We start from the raw sequence: 17,172 nt of genomic DNA on the forward strand, positions 1-17,172 counted from the left end.
TTAAGATGATGTGGCTGTACCATGTTCGCTTCCAAGCTTTAGATAATTACAGGTAGCAAAAATGTATTTTTTTACAAGCATTTCAATTAGTTATACGTAACGTGCTGCTGTTCCTATTGTTATTTTTTTCTAGTATTGTACAATTGTGCAAAAAAATCAATAATAAAAATAAAATCCTATCACCCTCTAACTTGCTTCTCTAGAATCTCCAAGCATCGTCCATATGCCTCTTCTTGACCTTCCCAAACTTCAACAGCTAACCTCATGACTTTCTTTGTCTTACTCCGTCCAATTTTAGCAGTCATGTTCTTAAACCATTTTCCTTCTGGTCGTGAAACTAATGAATACGCTGTTCCTTCTCTTCCTGCTCTTGCCGTCCTGCCTACTCGATGAACATATTCTCGGGCACTAATCGGAATATCGTAGTTAATCACTGTCTGTATGGATTCAATATCCATGCCTCTAGCTATAATATCAGTGCAAATGACTCTATTTTCCATTATTAGCCAAAATAAATTTTTTTTTTCATAAAAAATTCTCTTACATGTCAATCTCATTTTGAGCAAGTTTTCTAAGCGTCTTTTTTCTAGTAACCGAGTCCACTTCTCCAGTCACGAAACCGATGCGATATTTCTTTTCAGATTTAAGTTGTTGTTCAAGAATTTCAAGCAAACGTGCAAGTCTTGCCGTGATCTCGTTCGACCGCGCAAAAATTATGCAATTTCCCTCTATATACTGCTCTCTCAAAATATTTAATAATAGTAGCGGTTTTACTGACACGTCAGTAATTGCAATAACATATTCCTATTAAAATTTAGCATATTTGCCAAAAAAAAAAAATTCTGGCTGTCTCTTACATTCAAAGTTGCAGGGACTGAAAATTCCAAGTCCTGAGCTGCATTGGACTTCGCATTGTCACCGACTATTACTATTCTTGGTTGTTTAATCTTTAAATTAGCCCATTTTCCTGAATCCTTGGTTAATGTGGCGGAAAATATCAACTTTTGCATGCTTTGCTTCCACGTCTTGTCGACAGAACCTGTCGCTGAAGAAGGTGCGGCATCCAAAACAACACCAACCCAATCTTGAAATGACTGATTCAGTAACCTATCTGCTTCATCAATGATAAGAAATCGGAGGTGGGACAAATCAAATCCTATAGTCGATCTAATATGATCAACCAAGCGCCCAGGAGTTGTAACAAGGATATCTGGCGTCGTAGTTTTTCTAGAATATATCATTAGTAAACGAAAGAGGTCTTTTTTTTTGCATAATACTACTACATACAGAAGTCCTTGCTCCTCTTGAAATGGCCTTTCGCTCCGAAGTGCCATTACTCGTAAACTCGTGCCTCTAGCTAATTGCTCTAAAACCCCTCGAACCTGTTGCATAAGTGGTCGGGTTGGTAAGATCACTAAAGCTCGTATTCTAGGAACAATTCTATGAGAGAGTACCTATTACTTGGTTAGTAAAAAATAAACCCGTGTCTTTTGTAGATGCCAATACTAACTTCCACAACTGGTACACCATATGCTAATGTTTTCCCGCTCCCTGTAGCAGCATTAACGAGAATTGGTGCTTTGGGATCTGGAGCCAAACTTTGGCTGTCAGACATAATAGTGGGGATAACCGAAGTTTGTACTGCAAACGCTGTTTGAATTCCCATTGATTTTAAATTATTCAGCATTTTTTCACTGAGTCCGAGCTTTTCAAATGCCTTTTGAGAAGATGTTTTAACATATATGGGATCAGTCATCCATGTATCCGCTTGAGCAGTTATAAGCCTCCTTTTTGCTGGATCAGGTTGAGGAAGCGGTACTAAACCTTGTACATCCTGCACCTTCACTTCTTTTTCTGTATTGTTGTCGACATCCTTGGTAATTACATTATCTTTCTTTTCCGTAGTTGCAGATTTAAATTTTTGTAGTATTGCGGTATGCTTTGCAGTTGGATTATCCAACTCTTCAGCAACATTTGTCAGTTTAGATTCAATATTTTCTCCGTCATTAGATGCTTCTGATGATCGTCTTTTCCGTTTACTATTTAATTTAGACACCATTTCTGAAATCAAGCTTTCAAAATATGTCCCTAAATTATCCTTATTTATTTATATGCAGTAGATATAGTATTTACTAAAAATTGCTATTCGAATTCTATAACTGCGAAAAATATATAAACTTAAATTTAAATTGGTTGGTGCGCAATTTAACTGGGAAACTAGCCACATCGATTTCAAGATATATATATACATTGTATATTTATAAACTACGCCCAATAAGTCTCCTCCAACAGGTTTATTGCAAAGGCGACATGGAAGATGACAAGCCGGAAGAAGGAGAAACCAAATCAGAGCTTACAATAACAAATTCAAACGACGACCTACCAGATGATTTAATTGTTTCCTCATTACAACACCAAGCTGAAGAGGAGAATGCAGACCAAAAATTAATTATGAATACTGATGCAGTTTCTGCATCAGCAAGTACGCTTGTGGGAAGGACAGCCCTTACTGAAAACTTGGTATCTTTAGACTTCAATGGACTTGCTGCTAATCAGACAAAACGACCTTATTCGTCAGTCGTATCAACACCAAAACCAGAGTCTTCTTCTATATCGCAATTAAGGGGCCAGTCTAATGGAGAATTTAAGCCGAAGAAGCAAAAAGCAGCTAAACCAAAAAGTAATTTGACTGCAGTAACTCAAGATCACACTCCAGTTCCTGAGAAGTCTAAAAAGACTACAAAATCTAAATCCAAAAAAAAAAAGCCACAAGACGATTACATGTCACCTGCTTACTTAAAGTTGCCAACATATAGGCCCGGTGAAGTTGATGCTATTCCAAGGTTACCATTGTATCTGCCATCCCCAGTTCACATAGATATTAAAGATCCAATCACCGACCAGCCGATCGAGCTCTACTTTACAGAAGATCACCCATTTAACAGACGCGGATTTCGATATGTTCCTTGCGAAGCAACTCCATTATTTTCTAAGTTAAAGTATACACAGATTGAGATTCCACCATACGGACCTCGGGTAAACATTGAAGATATTAGTATGCAAATTCTTGTTGATCGTGAAACAGGGACTATTGTATCGACAGATAAAGGCCACAGAATGGCACGGGCTAATGTGGGAGTTCGTGAAGGAAAATGGTATTGGGAGTGCAAAATATTAAAGGGCAATCTATTTAATGGTGACGGAAACGTAAGAGCTGGTTGGACTCGGAGGGAAGGTAAACAGTTACATATTTAAAAAAAAAGTTTGATCTTTTGAGCTAACTTGTTATATTTTAGCGTCTCTGGAAACACCTGTTGGGTTTGATGCCTATGGTTATGGAGTCAGAGATGTCACTGGACAAAAATTTCATATCTCTCGAGGCACCGATTTTATGCCCGAACCGTTTCAAGCGGGTGATGTGATTGGATTTTACATTTCACTACCTTCAATATCATATCAACTAGATGAAGCTTCTTCTAAATCAAAGTCATCTTTAGGTTTATCGACAGAAACAGGAAACGACGTTGTGCCTAACATTATTAGAGACCGAATTCCAATTAAGTACAAAGGACAGCTATACTTTGAACAGTTTGAGTATGTGCCTGCAAAAGAATTTCAAGATATGCTCAATCAATCCTCTAGTGACGATGTGGCGATGAGAGAAACTCTGTTGAAAGAGAAAGGTCTTTTGAATTCTTCTATAAAAGTTTACAAGAATGGAAAGTTTATGGGCACGCCGTTCGAATATTTATTACCATTTTTGCCTCCTCATAGTGCACCATTGTCAAGTATGGCCGCAAGAGTGGTGGACGATAACTCTTTAGGATATTATCCATCGATAAGTGTTTATGGCGGGGGTGCAGCTCAGTTTAACTTTGGTCCAAATTTTGATTTTTTTCCCGAGGATTTAAAACAAGAAGCCAGCTCGGAAACGCTTGACACGAATAAAGTGCGATCAATGTCTGAAAGGTATGAAGAACAGATTGCGGAAGATGTTGTGTGGGATATTGTCGACGAGATTGATTTTACGTTCAATCTCGATGACAGTGACGATGATGATGAAGATTATAAGAGCGAACGAAATGGTTAATGCATAAGCTTTTATACGTCCTTTAAAAAATACCAATTATTTTATAATATACAAGGTGAACCCATAAACGCACGAACTCCTTCCCAATAAATGTTACAAAGATAGCAGGATTGTTAATTCATGTTCAGTAACCAACATTTTCCTATTACCAATCAGTAAATATATTTTGAAAATATTTAGTAAATCTTACCAGTCGCCATACTAATTCACCCAATTCTCTGGATGCTCTAATTTCATAGTCCAACTCAAACAACCCCTCGTTCGCAAGACTGATAAATTCATTGATTTGATCGACCGAGATTTGACTTGGAGACACATCAGCAGCATGATCACTTTCACCATCAGCTTCTAGTTTATCTATATTGCCAAAATAAATATTACTGACTTAATAAAATTCTTGAAAAAAACGCGCATTAAACCAAAAAAAAAACACATACTTGATGTAGTAAGAATACTAGCCAAGGCATTCTTCATTTGCTCTTGATTAAATTCTCGAGAACCAAGAAAAGCTTGAATAATTGCTCTGTGAACATCCGAAAAAGATGCATTAGATACTTCAACGCCGTTTTCTGCCATGGTTACCTATAGAATTTATTTTTTGTAGCCAGTAAAACCAAATTGCATTGAACTTGATTCTTTTGAACGTGTTCGCGCGTTGCGGTTATTAATCCAATCTGCTTACACTATCTGTAGGGCCTTGTGTCAGTCAACAAATGATGATTTCAGATTACAAAGACAAAATACTACAATATCTACTACACCTTTGGTCATTGCATGAAAACATGTATAGCACAATAATTAGTGGAAAACGGTTTAGTCAAACCGTTCGGACACAAAGTCGACAGTTTAGATGCTTATTTGAAAAGCAAAATGTATTTCAGCACACTCGCGGGCTATCAGTAGCGGCAATCAACCCTGCTAAATCAAGCACCAGAAATTTGCAATCAGTTGGATCCTATATTAGGTTTGTCTCTACAGATGCAGTATCACAAGCTGCTCCTAAGAGATTCATTCCAACCAAAGATTCAGACAGCACCCCGAAGGTTCCGTCAATTACTAATCCGAAGCAAGACGAGAGTGGAAAAGATATGGTGGTTTTTATAACTCCAAGAGCCTCGAAGGTATCGCTTAGATATAAATTTATGAAAGACATGAAGAAGCTAATAATTTACTTTTAAACAGAAATTAAACGAGATTAATGCAGAAGAGAATAATTCCAATCTTTTTCTTAGAGTAATTGTTGAAAGCGGCGGATGTCACGGATTTCAATATTTAATGGGATTAAAGGAGGACTTAAATCCCGCTGAAGACATGTAAGTTTCTAGTTAAATGTCTTCTACTGAAGCGAAAAGTATATTAAGTTTTATATAGCGTCTTTGATTTGAACGGTGCTAAAGTCGTCATGGACGAAATGTCGCTCAATATTCTTAAAGATTCTACTGTCGATTACACCACAGAACTGATTGGCAGTCAATTTAAAATAGTCAATAACCCTCGTGCTAGCTCGAGTTGCGGGTAAGTAATGGTTATTGTGACAAACTTATATTGTCGGGGTCCTAACCAGATTTTTTAGATGTGGAACTAGTTTCGATATCGATCTTAATTCATAAATAACATAATATATATATAATATTTATAATATATAATCTATATAGTTCGGTACGGGCGTCAGATAGGTATACAGTTCTGCACATTGTTTAATGAAATGGCCTCTCTCATTGAATACGTAGTTACCCTGATATATTATGCCATAATTGCTTACTAGTAGTCAAATTTAATTTAAAGTGTAGTTTAGAGTTTCATTTGACAAGCGCACTATGAAAATCTATAGGGCTATCAACTTTAAAAATATCAATGTAGGGCACAGAAAACAACAGTCACGCACGCTGCACCAACCGCTGACTGGCTCCGCCTAAAATCTCATCGAACCACGCACGCACTGCGCAACGCCAGAGAACTTTACCTATTTGGTTATTGTTCCTCACGATTCAGCAATTTCCGGACGTCGACACATTCAACAAAAATAAAATGGCTGGAACGTGAGTTATACCATCGTCGCTATTTCAGCATAGAAGGGCACATATTTCGGATCATCTTGTTTTCATTTCCTAATGTACAAATCATCACTTCAATATGGGAAGATTTGTGCAAAGTCCTGGTCTCCTCATTGCAGATTTATTTGCCAGAGGGTTTTGAGATTAAGATAGTGGTTCTTTTTGGAACGCATTCTTTTTCTTTAAATAAATGTTATGTGATCATTAGTATGAAGATGGACTCAGTCTCGGTTGGCTTGAAACGCTCCACTTTTATGTTCACTTACCGCTTCTATCACAATGGTTTACATTGTAGTGATTACGGGTATTGTCATTACAGTTGCACTGTCAATTGTTCTGATTAAATTTATTCTAGGCAGTTAAATACAGGGTTTTTTTGACTATTTGCCTGGAGATGTTGAGCATTTATTTCCAAAGAAAAATTATTGACTTTTAATGTTAGCACTGTCCCCACTACCGAGCAAGTTCTCATTCCTGAGACTCTCTTGAAAAAGAGAAAGAACCAGGATCAGGTTAGACAGCAAAAGATTGAAGCTGCTGCTGCTAAGAAGGCTGTATGTTTGAATTTTTATTTTATTTTATAAGAGTGCTTAGGAGCGTTGAATGATGATAATTTACCTTAAATTGGCTAGCCTTCGGGCAATGTTGTCATTTTGTTAACCATCTTTCGGGACTGATATACCGTTTTGACTGCATCATCTTTTAAAAAATATTCAGTGAAATTTTTTGCTAACAATAAATAAGGCCTCTAAGGAGAAGCGCAAGGTTATCTTCGAGCGTGCTGAGAAGTACGTTAAGGAGTACCGCGAAGAAGAGCGTGAGAAGGTTAGACTTAACCGTCTTGCCAAGAAGGAGGGCAACTTCTACGTTCCTGCTCAGGCCAAGCTCGTCTTTGTTGTCCGTATCAAAGGTATCAACAAGATCGCTCCTAAGCCCAGAAAGATTCTTCAGTTGTTCCGTCTTCTTCAAATTAACAACGGTGTTTTTGTTAAGTTGACCAAGGCTACCGCTGAGATGCTCCGCATCATCGAGCCCTATGTTGCTTACGGTTACCCCAATCTTTCTTCTGTTCGTCAGCTTGTTTACAAGCGTGGATACGGAAAGATTAACCGTCAAAGAATCCCATTGACTGACAATGCCATCATTGAGGAGAACCTTGGAAAGTACGGAATCATCTGTATTGAAGATCTTATTCACGAGATCTACACCGTCGGACCCGCTTTCAAGCAGGCCGCTAACTTCTTGTGGCCCTTCAAGCTGTCCAACCCATCTGGTGGCTGGGGTGTCCGAAGAAAGTTCAGACATTTCATCGAGGGTGGCTCTCTTGGTGACAGAGAGGAGAAGATCAACCAATTGATTAAGGCTCAGAACTAAATGGATATGTAAAAAGTTTTGTATTATTTGCGTACAATAGTTAATGTCATTATGGTTTTTCGGAAGCAACTTGTAAAAGTAATCGTAGTTTAATATGAACTAATTAATTCTCTTCATAAAGTAAAGTACTTTATGCCTAAAATCAATTTTATTTGTTTATTGCTGCGTGCGGTCGATAAGATACAGAAGCCCACGAGACTTGAGTATAAAGTCTAAATTGTTAGTGAATACGGATAGTTGTTCGATTTTCTTTGCGCTTATTCCTGATTGACTCGAGTTCCAACAATGACTTTGCCTCTGATACCTGGACCAGTGCTTGTGACAAATATACCAAGGTCGCCACGCCTATGAGCACAATGCCATCGACTGGCTGTATTTGTTAAGATGTCATTGCATGAGTAATCTCGAGATCTGCTGCTCCTTGCTATTTACAAGCGAAAACCCAGGATATCTGGGTATGACTTCTCAATCTTTTTATTAATGGTACCGTTAATGCCATGTAGAAAGCTTATTCCAAGAAGTCTCGCATTGGCAGCAGTGAAAGTCAGCTGAAGCACGATATGAATGCGAAAACGGCTTGCGGGGAAGTGCCGAATACTTGTGAATTAGGACAAAGATGTGATACCTCCATGCAAAAGAATTATTGGTTTGGAGTAACAGTTTTCATCTTTAAACTTACTCTTTTTTCAAATGAAGACTGCAATTGCTGCAACAAAGAGACTACTAAATGCACATAGCTGTGGTCTAACGGTAGGTTTGATATCGACAATTCCCCGGATTCCTGTTGACGCGAAGTAGATATGACTACAAGAGTTTAAATACAACTGCTTTATACTTGATATCGAGAAAAGTACAGCCGTTCTCAAGCATTTCGTCCTACATTTGAAAGGCCATGTGTGCGTAGACTGCACAGAAGCAACCGTTATAGGCGTCTTAATAATTCCCGTCATTTGCAACCGTCAGACAATCCTTGTGATGCCACAAGCAGGATTTGATATTGGTACAAATTAAATGCGACCGTACGCTCAGTGTGGTGCTGATGCTGTTTATGCCGTTCTAAGTCTTGCTTTATCAGAAATTATCATCCTAATTAATTTCTTACAGTATCCCATGAAAGAGGTTTTCATTTCCCTTGGCAGTTTGTCTACAATATCTTCGCAATCATGCTTGTTGCAAGAGTCGGGTTCAGCAAAATTGTTAGTATCTTGCTAGTCGTATTTATTGTTTTGCAGTTAAATAGTTTAAATAATTGAGCCGTTTATTTTTTTGATGAGAATTAAGTCGATTTCGCAATCATGTATAAAGATAAACTTGCCTTACAACTACCTGTTCTCTAGTATTTTCATGACCGTACTTGTTTGTTGTCTGTGGCCTTTCTAAATTTTTTTTACTTCACGTTTGAGCCTAGAGCACTAACATTACGACAAAAAAATCGAAAATATTGAAATAAAGTAATTCAGCCTAATTTTCTAGTATTAGTTGAAAATATTTTGAATTGCATATTCGATAACACTTGCCTTAACGTTCTATCCTGTCACCGATAAGATTACTGAAACCCTTAGAAACCTTAAACGGGGCAACGCGCTTGGCGAAATTAATTGCGTTTTCATAACCATTATGGTTTGCAGATAAACAATTGGATCGTTTGCGCTCATCATTTGTGACTATTTTCAATTTTTTTAGCAAACATAGGTAGAACGCAATTATTGATATTGAGCCACTACGCATTGACTGGCTATTTAATAGTTGCATATTTTCATCATGGCGGAAGTTCAGATAAGCCGGCCGGTCGGCGATGTGGATGAGGGGGAGGTTAACGAGCCTGTGAATAAAGATGATGCCGGAGAAATTACGATATTTGAGCCTGCTCAAGAGGATATTGGGGTTGACGAGACGGTTAGGCACGAGGAAACGAACGATGAGTCACCAGCTGTGGAGAAATCCCTGGAAGACGTTATTATTGACAGTGAATTGACAGCAAAAATTTGGAATAAGCCCGAGAAGGAAGCAGAAAACACCGAGGTTGAGGTTTATATAGAAGAAAATAATCAGCATTGGCAAGAACCGAATGATAAAGAAGTTAAAGTTTTAGCAGATTCGGACACTAAGAGTTCGGTGGAAATCAATTCCTTACAAGTTATTAGCACTAACGACATTGAACGAGCCACAGTTCAATTTGAGATTGCGTCTGATAGATTGGACGATACTGAGACGAAAATAGAGTCAGATTCAATACCAAAACCAGAACCAAAATCAGAACCAGAACCAGAATTAAAACAGACACATTCATCAAGCTCAGTTATATCCTCAGAAAAACCTCTCTTTGGGGATGATCCTATTACGCCCGAGAAAGAGATTTCGGAACCAACAGAATCATTGTTCGATGCAAATGCAAACTCCAATGAGACTATCAAAAACAAAAACATTATAACACAGTTTCCGAAGGAAAGTTCATATATTCCGAAAACTTCTTTCAAAACTACAGGTTTGGGAAATTCAAAGTCATCAGCAACATCATCATTAAGCTTAGAGATTCCTGTTGACAAACTTTCATCTTCTTCTACTGGATTCCCCACTGCACGACTATCCACGATGCGGACGTTTTCATCAAGAACCCCAGTAAATTCTAATCGAAGTACTTCGAATGATGCTGAGAGTGCGAATCTTGTTAAGAACGAGAGCGCGGAAACTGCGAGAGCCGAGGACGAAGTACTTGAACAATCAAACTATCAAGACGTACCTTCGGAACTTATCCAGTTGGCTAATCGATTTATTGAAAGCATTCATCAAATTGTGGGGTCTCGGACATTGTCACCAGAAAAACTTAGTGAGCTTTTTCAAGAGTTTTATTTGACATCTCATGACAGAGCAAGTGCGTTATTGAGGAGAAATAATATGCGAAGAACTTACGAAGTTCAGATGATGTCCATGGAAGAGATCGCGCGCAAGAAAAAAGAGAGAAAGGAAAAAGAAGTTCAAAAACTTATTTGGGAAGAACTTGTTGAACGCAAAGTCTGCGAACACTGTTACGATGAGTAAGATATCATAACATTGTTGTTGAGTGAAAACCCCAGGACTGACTCTATTATTTTAGTATCTTCATGTTTTCAGGAAGCGACGATGAGGCTAAAGATGCAACTCTCGCGACCAAGATTGCGGCTCTGAAGCTAATAAATATATCGATGGAGCATCTTGGTGTTACTGAATTAAAAGATGAGAATGTGGATTCACTACTTGTTTCGGCAAAGGATGATTTAAAGAAAATCAATATCCGAAGGAATCCCAAAGACAAGTTAAAACTTTTGATTTCGGCACATAAGCAGATTGTTGGTATGTTATTGGATAAACTCTCAGCTGATCAGTTTTTAACAAATTTTTTTTTTTCGGTTTTAGACGTATTGGCGCAGTTAGCCAAAGAAAACGACGATAAGCAATCTGGAGCGGACTTTATATTGCCCACATTGATATATGCCGTTATTCAAGCTGATCCACCTCATATTGCATCAAACCTTGCATTCATCCAACGATTTCGCGCCTCGAAATCATTAAATGGAGAGGCAGCTTATTGTTTAACCAATTTCGTATGTTTTATGAATTAATTCTTTTGAATAGTCCATAATCTAAATTAATTTTTTATTTTTTTTCTAGGAGGCCGTTGTTGCATTTTTAGAAACAGTAGATTTGACAACGTTGAAAGTAGATCCTGCAGAAATTTCGGCACTTGTCTCTCGACCGCCACCTTCTACTACTATACGTAATCCATTGGAATCTCCCAAATCAAGATCATCTACTCCTCCTGGTTCAATTAAATCGTTTTCTGCAGTCCCAGTGTCGTCTAATAGTCCAATTTCTCAAACCGGGTCCGCATCGTCAATGTCAGCGGGTCGGGAATTTGCATCATTTCCTCCAAGAAACAGTTCTGTGAGACCGGAACAAAATAGACGAACATTTAGACCTACCGAATTTGCGGCGTCTGCCGTCAGTTCTGCTGATCAGGGAATCAAGTCACTAGGGTCTACGTTTGAAAATTCATACAAGTTTTTGTTTGCCAAAGTTAGTCAAGCTAATAATAACAAGAATAATAACGTAACGGAAAAGCCGGTTCAGATGAGATCCAGGGCGAATGCGGAAGCTTTGGAAAGAAGAACGCAACAAGTTTTAGAGTCATCTTCTGCGTTAATTTCGACTTTTGCGTCTTCGAAAGCCAATCAGGAGGAATCAGGTACTAGTGTGTCATCGAAGTCTGAACAACTGCCGTCGAAAGCTTCGTCACAGTTCCCAGCAGTAAGACTATTAGAACGAACTGAACCCGGTGCAGAGACGGATCTCACTCGATCGTCTTCGAAGGATGACGTTGATAATACTGGAGAAGGAATTCGCTCGATATTTGCAAACATGCGAAACTTTGGTCGCGGTGCGTCTTTTGCCAGAGAGGCATTTGTTACTCCTGAAATATTAAAAGCTTTGCCAAAAATCGCAAAATCACCAGCCAAATTTGCAAATTTGGAAAATTCAAGTCAGTTAAATCTGGGTGATCTTGAAGAGCTTATTACCGATTATAGACGATTGTCGGAGTATATCAAAAGTATATCGGGATTTGATGAATAGGGGAAGAATGTGTCAAAGAAAAAAAGTCATTATTGAAAACCTATATTTTAATTTATATTTTGCATTCATTTAATTGTCCTTCCTGTTTACACGATCAAAACCTCAGTTGAAACCCGCCACCTTTCTTATCTTGCTCTCTAAACAATCCAAACTTTTCGTCTTCTGGTGCAGCCATTATGAATCCATCATCATCGTCATCGTCATTTTCATTCTTGTTATCGTTTAAGTGATCACCATGACGAGCCACAGGCGCACTGGGACTTGCCCTCCTTCGTCGTTCCTGACCAGCTTTGGAAGGGAATGTTGGGAACATTTCTGGCGGTTGTAGTCGTGGGTCTTCCTTAAAATAAGGGTGTTTTAAGGCTTCAGAGGCTGACATTCTTCGCTTTGGATCAAGCTGCAATAGACTTGAAAGTAGGTCAATACCAGCAGATGTCATCATTGGGAATTTAGTCCGTAATGATTGAGTCTTGACGTAGTTTTTCGGCTTGTTTATTGTCTTTCCGTGTGGCAGGGATTTAAAACCTGGCCAGTTTTGCTCGTCTGGGTAGCCCAGTAAATCGAATATCTATATACGTTAAGATTTGTGTAAAAATAATAGGATTAAATGATACCTTTGAAATTTGGTCAATCTCGCTTCGGCCTTCAAAAAGTGGCTTATTGGTTATCAATTCTGCAAATATGCATCCAACTGACCAAAGATCGATCTCGGTTGAATAATATTTGGCACCCAACAGAAGTTCAGGTGCTCTAAGGTTTGTTAATTTTTTTTTTTTAAACCAATTCTCAATATTCAGGAATCATACCTATACCACAAAGTTACAACTAACTGCGTCATTGCTTGTGAAGGTTCAGAAAAAAATCGAGCCAGTCCAAAATCAGCAATTTTGATCTGACCCCGGTTGTTCATTAGCAGATTTGAGGATTTTAAATCGCGATGAATAACATGATTTTCGTGCATTAATACAGTAGCTGATAATAATTGATGAAGAAGGGTTTTAATCTCAGACTGTAGAAAAGGCTCACGCATGTCCGTCATTAATGATTTTAAATCATGTTCAACAAATTCCATAACGATGTATATTCTAATAATCAATTAGCAACTTTTTTTTTTGGGGATTTGAAACACAAGATAATACTAACTGATCCAATGAGCCACCGACTACAATTTCTTTCATATTGACAATATTAGGATGTTGTAGTGCCATTAAAGTATTGATCTCTCTTAAACTCGTGATTGGGAATCCATACTGGTTTTTATCTGCTTTTAATTTCTTCAAAGCCACAATCTCGTCGGTATCGATATTTTTTCCACGGTAAACCACTCCGTAAGAACCTTCTTCGATATGGTTCAACATTTCATAATTGTTAACACCACGGCATGATCTAATTTCAGGTGCTTTAAATTGTAACAGTCCGTTTATATCCAGATCTAACCCATTGACGTCTGCACTTGTCTCTTTTGGTTCTGATGTTCCATTATCATCTGGTTTATTTTGATCTAACTGCTGTTGTTTTTTTTCTTTGCGTTCTTGTTTTTGCTTCCGCTTGCGCTCTTTTTCTTGTCTTCGTCGTTCTGCAGTTTGTCTTTCCTCGTCATCGTCCCTCCATCGCGATCTCTTCGTTCCTCTATCGTTCTCCATTTTTTTTTAGTGCTCAAACTTTGCTCTTTATTTAAGTATGAAGTCCATTGATGAGATTTGCTTTACATGTGGAGTTGAATCTAGGTATTTGGAATTACGCAATGGGCTTATTCTCTGAAATCTAACCTGAAGTACTATTTACGCATTTTGCGCGTTGATTTTCGCAAAAGCAATAAACTATCAAATATATATATTCATTCATTCAGAACCTTTACTCTAGTAAATATTCACCTGACAACAACATAATCATGTCAACTAAATCAAAAGGCTTTTTTTTACTCAAGAGAGAGCTAAGCACATTTATAAAATTTCGGCACAGATCAGGATGGAATTACCAGTCTTGCACAGTTCGCAATTTCAGCTCGTCATTGACCGAATCGGCTGAGAAAATTAACAATGGTCAGAAATCTAAAAATTTATCGGAAATTTTAACAAATGTTATCAAGGTACGGCCTGCAATGTAACCATTGAACCAAAAGGATTTGGTGCTGATCGTTTTTTTTTGTGATTTTAAAACAGACAACGGGTCCGATTACTATTGCAGCATACATGCGTCAATGCCTTACAAATCCGGAAGGTGGATACTACATGAACAAGGATCCGTTTGGAGCTGGTGGCGATTTCATTACGTCGCCAGAGATTTCACAAATGTTTGGCGAGTTAGTTGGCGTATGGGTTCTCACTGAATGGCTTGCCCAAAATAAACCGAGTCGGTTACGACTTGTCGAGTTAGGCCCTGGTCGAGGAACGTTAATGTCGGATATGTTGCTTGCATTACAATCATATGCAGATATTAAAAAGAGCATTTCAGAAATTTGCTTTATCGAAGCAAGTCCAACTCTGCGTGAAATGCAACGACTCAAGTTAGGAGGAAGAGACATTGTCAAAACTGACATTAGGTATGAGAGCATAACAAGCAGCGGTATACCGGTTTATTGGTATGAAGACTTCAAAGATTTACCAACAGGTAAAAAAAAGACAGCAGTTTAAATCAGGCATGAAACTTGGTCTTTATTAATTAGGAATTAGATGATATTCCACCATTTATTGTTGCACATGAATTTTTTGATGCTTTACCAATTCATAAATTTGAGGCATGTATTAACAGTCACCAAAAGGATAGTTTGAATTAGGAACAAAACTAACGAAATAAAATAGAAAACTGCAGATGGATGGAGAGAAATACTTGTTAATCACGGAATTCCGAAACTTGAAACTTCAATCTCATTGCCAAATCAGATCACCAGTGTTGACGATAAGCCACAATTTTATTTAACAGTACCGAAACATGCAACGCCAGGGTCAAGAATTATTCCAGAATCTTCTATTCGGTATAAAAAACTTCCAGTTTTGTCCAAAATAGAAATATCACCACAATCTTGGGAGATCACACGAGAAATTGCACTTCGCATCTCACAAACGCCAGGGATTAACGGCACAAACGGATGTGGTGCTGCATTGTTTGTAGACTACGGGCCTGCTGATACGATTCCAATCGACACGTTAAGGGCAATTGAGAAACACCACATTGTTTCGCCTTTTGAGACACCGGGAAGCGCTGATTTATCTGCTGATGTCGATTTTACGGCGTTAAAAATTGTGGCTGAAACTCAAGGAAACGTTGACGTGCATGGAGCTGTAGAGCAAGGTGATTGGCTTCATACGCTTGGAATTGGTATTCGAGCTACCGTTCTCGCCGAGCGACAACGGGACGAACAGGGCAAGGAAAGAATCGAAAAGGCATATCATCGATTGACGGAGAGGTCTGGAGGTGGAATGGGTAAAATTTATAAAGTAATGGCGTTAACTCCAAGGGGAAGTCCCACGCCGGTCGGATTTGGAGGCAACGTGGTTGGGACTGAAAAAGACGAATAGATATGAGAAGAAGAGAAAGAAAGATAGAAAAATATTAATAATAATAATAATAATAATAATAATAATAATAATAATAATAATAATAATAATAATAATAATAATAATAAAAATAATAATAATACAAATACAAATACTATTACAACCTAATATGACCATATTCTGTCCTCCGAATACTATCTCTATCAACTTTTTCTTCACCAGTCAAGTCTCTAAACTTGATTTCAATTGCAGAAATATCGTTGACAATGGGTTTTTCTTTCTGATTTTTCTTGACATCTTGAATAACCCGACGTCGTTTAAGCACAATCCTACTTTCAACGGGATGAAAATATACTTTTCCTGCATCATCATCAAATGCCAAAGTTACTTCGTCCACGCTGTGAGACGAAAGTTCATAATCTCGACTATGCTCAAACCGGTACGTCTCCTCATTAGAGTTGTCGCTATCGTCATGATCGCTATCATTATCTTCTTGTAACTTGGCTTTCTCTTTTTCTTTCTTTTCTTCATCAAGTTCTTGCTCTGACAGAGTAATTTTTTGTTTGTAGGTTTTTGCTGTGTCTTCATTGGCAAGAAAGAAGGACATGAATGTCTGAGTTTCGTTGCCGATTGGCCTTGCAATGGCAACATCGTACCTTGGATCCGTAGTTTCCTAGTACGATTAGATGATAATAATCCATTTCCGTTTGAGTACTTACGTCTTTTGAAGTTTTCCCAGGAGCACTACCAGCCATTTTCATGAGCAAGTATTTTAAATCGAACAAGTCAACGTCCGGTACAACTTCCCATGACTTTTCGACCTTCAAATGACTCTTTGTCGGATGAACCAATTTGGATAAATCTTCATCATCATCAAGAAAAGACTCTTCAATTTCTCGAATTTGATCTCTCGGATCAGTGATCGTTTCAGCTGCGTCACGAGCTGCTTGAGCGGCAGACTGTCGTTGTGCTCGCGCCAGCTTGACAGCATCTGTAGAAATATACTCAGTTCGTCGAAGAAATGAAACACCAGGTTGTGATTTTATGGAGGAGTTTAAAGATGAAGGATCCCGCAGAAGAAGCCGATCTTTGGGATGCATCGGCGGTGGGTTTCTTTCGGGGTATAATTCTTTAAGCACCGAATTAGCCCTGAAATTTGAGATGGTAAGTAAAAAAAAAGTTATAATGCCAGACTTACTTGACTCATCACCTTTGTCAAAAACTCCAGGGATTACAGTTAAATCTAAGGGCATTCCTAATTCAGAATCGATTTCAAGGTTCAACGGTTGCTGCTGCACTAGGGAAGACAAAAACGCTGCCGACGTGAATGATTCCAAGGGACTTTCAAAATCAAGAAGTTTCGGCGGACATGGTGGAGGAGGAAGATTATTCTGGTATCGAATTCGAGCGATATAATCTTGTCGTGGAGGTCGTGCCATCTTTGTGCTGTGTAAAATTTGGTGATTGTCTAGCTTTCAATATCGAGACTTGACGTTGCATGGTATCTGAGGTTAGGGTATAATCTCGGGTCACGTTTTTGGCACATGCA

The 17,172-nt window shown here is 38.3% G+C and overlaps 9 protein-coding genes across 9 annotated transcripts; 5 read left to right on the forward strand and 4 right to left on the reverse strand.

Moving 5' to 3' along the window:
- Window positions 1-54: 54 nt before the first annotated feature.
- On the reverse strand, window positions 55-2,143 carry V1514DRAFT_304239 (P-loop containing nucleoside triphosphate hydrolase protein). The gene is made up of 5 exons (XM_066925627.1): window positions 1,511-2,143; window positions 1,288-1,454; window positions 858-1,227; window positions 545-804; window positions 55-489 (listed from the first exon to the last, which is right to left on the reverse strand). The coding sequence occupies exons 1-5, from the start codon at window positions 2,057-2,059 to the stop codon at window positions 180-182; spliced, it is 1,656 nt and encodes a 551-aa protein (XP_066784466.1). The 5' UTR covers window positions 2,060-2,143; the 3' UTR covers window positions 55-179.
- Window positions 2,144-2,781: 638 nt separating this feature from the next.
- V1514DRAFT_278016 (uncharacterized protein) lies at window positions 2,782-4,090 on the forward strand (the record flags this gene model as incomplete). The annotated part of the gene is made up of 2 exons (XM_066924975.1): window positions 2,782-3,235; window positions 3,297-4,090. The coding sequence occupies 2 exons, from the start codon at window positions 2,782-2,784 to the stop codon at window positions 4,088-4,090; spliced, it is 1,248 nt and encodes a 415-aa protein (XP_066784467.1).
- On the reverse strand, window positions 3,985-4,713 carry V1514DRAFT_327618 (uncharacterized protein). The gene is made up of 3 exons (XM_066927013.1): window positions 4,528-4,713; window positions 4,281-4,447; window positions 3,985-4,232 (listed from the first exon to the last, which is right to left on the reverse strand). Exons 1-3 carry the CDS (start codon window positions 4,664-4,666, stop codon window positions 4,215-4,217), a joined length of 324 nt encoding a protein of 107 aa, XP_066784468.1. The 5' UTR covers window positions 4,667-4,713; the 3' UTR covers window positions 3,985-4,214.
- A 429-nt stretch (window positions 4,714-5,142) lies between these two features.
- V1514DRAFT_267269 (uncharacterized protein) lies at window positions 5,143-5,694 on the forward strand (the record flags this gene model as incomplete). Its single annotated transcript, XM_066924808.1, has 4 exons — window positions 5,143-5,211; window positions 5,273-5,403; window positions 5,462-5,605; window positions 5,664-5,694. Coding segments are annotated over 4 exons (375 nt in total), but the record flags the coding sequence as incomplete, so codon positions are not given.
- Window positions 5,695-6,051: 357 nt separating this feature from the next.
- On the forward strand, window positions 6,052-7,587 carry V1514DRAFT_327622 (60S ribosomal protein uL30). The gene is made up of 3 exons (XM_066927014.1): window positions 6,052-6,129; window positions 6,587-6,698; window positions 6,889-7,587. The coding sequence occupies exons 1-3, from the start codon at window positions 6,119-6,121 to the stop codon at window positions 7,516-7,518; spliced, it is 753 nt and encodes a 250-aa protein (XP_066784470.1). The 5' UTR covers window positions 6,052-6,118; the 3' UTR covers window positions 7,519-7,587.
- A 1,692-nt stretch (window positions 7,588-9,279) lies between these two features.
- On the forward strand, window positions 9,280-12,126 carry V1514DRAFT_341624 (uncharacterized protein; the record flags this gene model as incomplete). Its single annotated transcript, XM_066929065.1, has 4 exons — window positions 9,280-10,553; window positions 10,613-10,848; window positions 10,912-11,099; window positions 11,167-12,126. 4 exons carry the CDS (start codon window positions 9,280-9,282, stop codon window positions 12,124-12,126), a joined length of 2,658 nt encoding a protein of 885 aa, XP_066784471.1.
- Window positions 12,127-12,220: 94 nt separating this feature from the next.
- On the reverse strand, window positions 12,221-13,769 carry V1514DRAFT_278149 (kinase-like domain-containing protein; the record flags this gene model as incomplete). Its single annotated transcript, XM_066924978.1, has 4 exons — window positions 12,221-12,694; window positions 12,741-12,876; window positions 12,933-13,211; window positions 13,270-13,769. The coding sequence occupies 4 exons, from the start codon at window positions 13,767-13,769 to the stop codon at window positions 12,221-12,223; spliced, it is 1,389 nt and encodes a 462-aa protein (XP_066784472.1).
- Window positions 13,770-14,225: 456 nt separating this feature from the next.
- On the forward strand, window positions 14,226-15,709 carry V1514DRAFT_10971 (S-adenosyl-L-methionine-dependent methyltransferase). Its single transcript, XM_066924392.1, has 3 exons — window positions 14,226-14,736; window positions 14,799-14,863; window positions 14,928-15,709. Exons 1-3 carry the CDS (start codon window positions 14,319-14,321, stop codon window positions 15,642-15,644), a joined length of 1,200 nt encoding a protein of 399 aa, XP_066784473.1. The 5' UTR covers window positions 14,226-14,318; the 3' UTR covers window positions 15,645-15,709.
- A 71-nt stretch (window positions 15,710-15,780) lies between these two features.
- Window positions 15,781-17,078, reverse strand: V1514DRAFT_351108 (RNA polymerase II-associated; the record flags this gene model as incomplete). Its single annotated transcript, XM_066929439.1, has 3 exons — window positions 16,822-17,078; window positions 16,343-16,752; window positions 15,781-16,296 (listed from the first exon to the last, which is right to left on the reverse strand). The coding sequence occupies exons 1-3, from the start codon at window positions 17,060-17,062 to the stop codon at window positions 15,781-15,783; spliced, it is 1,167 nt and encodes a 388-aa protein (XP_066784474.1). The 5' UTR covers window positions 17,063-17,078.
- Window positions 17,079-17,172: the final 94 nt, after the last annotated feature.

The sequence above is a fragment of the Lipomyces japonicus genome, assembly GCF_038497905.1.
Source record: "Lipomyces japonicus strain CBS 7319 unplaced genomic scaffold V1514scaffold_10, whole genome shotgun sequence".
NCBI classification, from domain to species: Eukaryota; Fungi; Ascomycota; class Lipomycetes; order Lipomycetales; family Lipomycetaceae; genus Lipomyces; species Lipomyces japonicus.

What these genes read in the sequence shown, in the direction of transcription:
- V1514DRAFT_304239 (XM_066925627.1), bottom strand. Translation starts at nt 2,059, where the DNA reads ATGGTGTCTAAATTAAATAGTAAACGGAAAAGACGATCATCAGAAGCA. An exon ending in ATGGTGTACCAGTTGTGGAA is followed by an intron (nt 1,455 to 1,510) that starts GTTAGTATTGGC and finishes ACCAAGTAATAG; the next exon opens with GTACTCTCTCATAGAATTGT. An exon ending in GCTCAAAATGAGATTGACAT is followed by an intron (nt 490 to 544) that starts GTAAGAGAATTT and finishes AATGGAAAATAG; the next exon opens with AGTCATTTGCACTGATATTA.
- V1514DRAFT_327618 (XM_066927013.1), bottom strand. Translation starts at nt 4,666, where the DNA reads ATGGCAGAAAACGGCGTTGAAGTATCTAATGCATCTTTTTCGGATGTT. An exon ending in TAGTATTCTTACTACATCAA is followed by an intron (nt 4,448 to 4,527) that starts GTATGTGTTTTT and finishes TTGGCAATATAG; the next exon opens with ATAAACTAGAAGCTGATGGT.
- V1514DRAFT_327622 (XM_066927014.1), top strand. An exon ending in CTGCTGCTGCTAAGAAGGCT is followed by an intron (nt 6,699 to 6,888) that starts GTATGTTTGAAT and finishes ACAATAAATAAG; the next exon opens with GCCTCTAAGGAGAAGCGCAA.
- V1514DRAFT_10971 (XM_066924392.1), top strand. Translation starts at nt 14,319, where the DNA reads ATGCGTCAATGCCTTACAAATCCGGAAGGTGGATACTACATGAACAAG. An exon ending in CTTCAAAGATTTACCAACAG is followed by an intron (nt 14,737 to 14,798) that starts GTAAAAAAAAGA and finishes ATTAGGAATTAG; the next exon opens with ATGATATTCCACCATTTATT. An exon ending in TACCAATTCATAAATTTGAG is followed by an intron (nt 14,864 to 14,927) that starts GCATGTATTAAC and finishes GAAATAAAATAG; the next exon opens with AAAACTGCAGATGGATGGAG.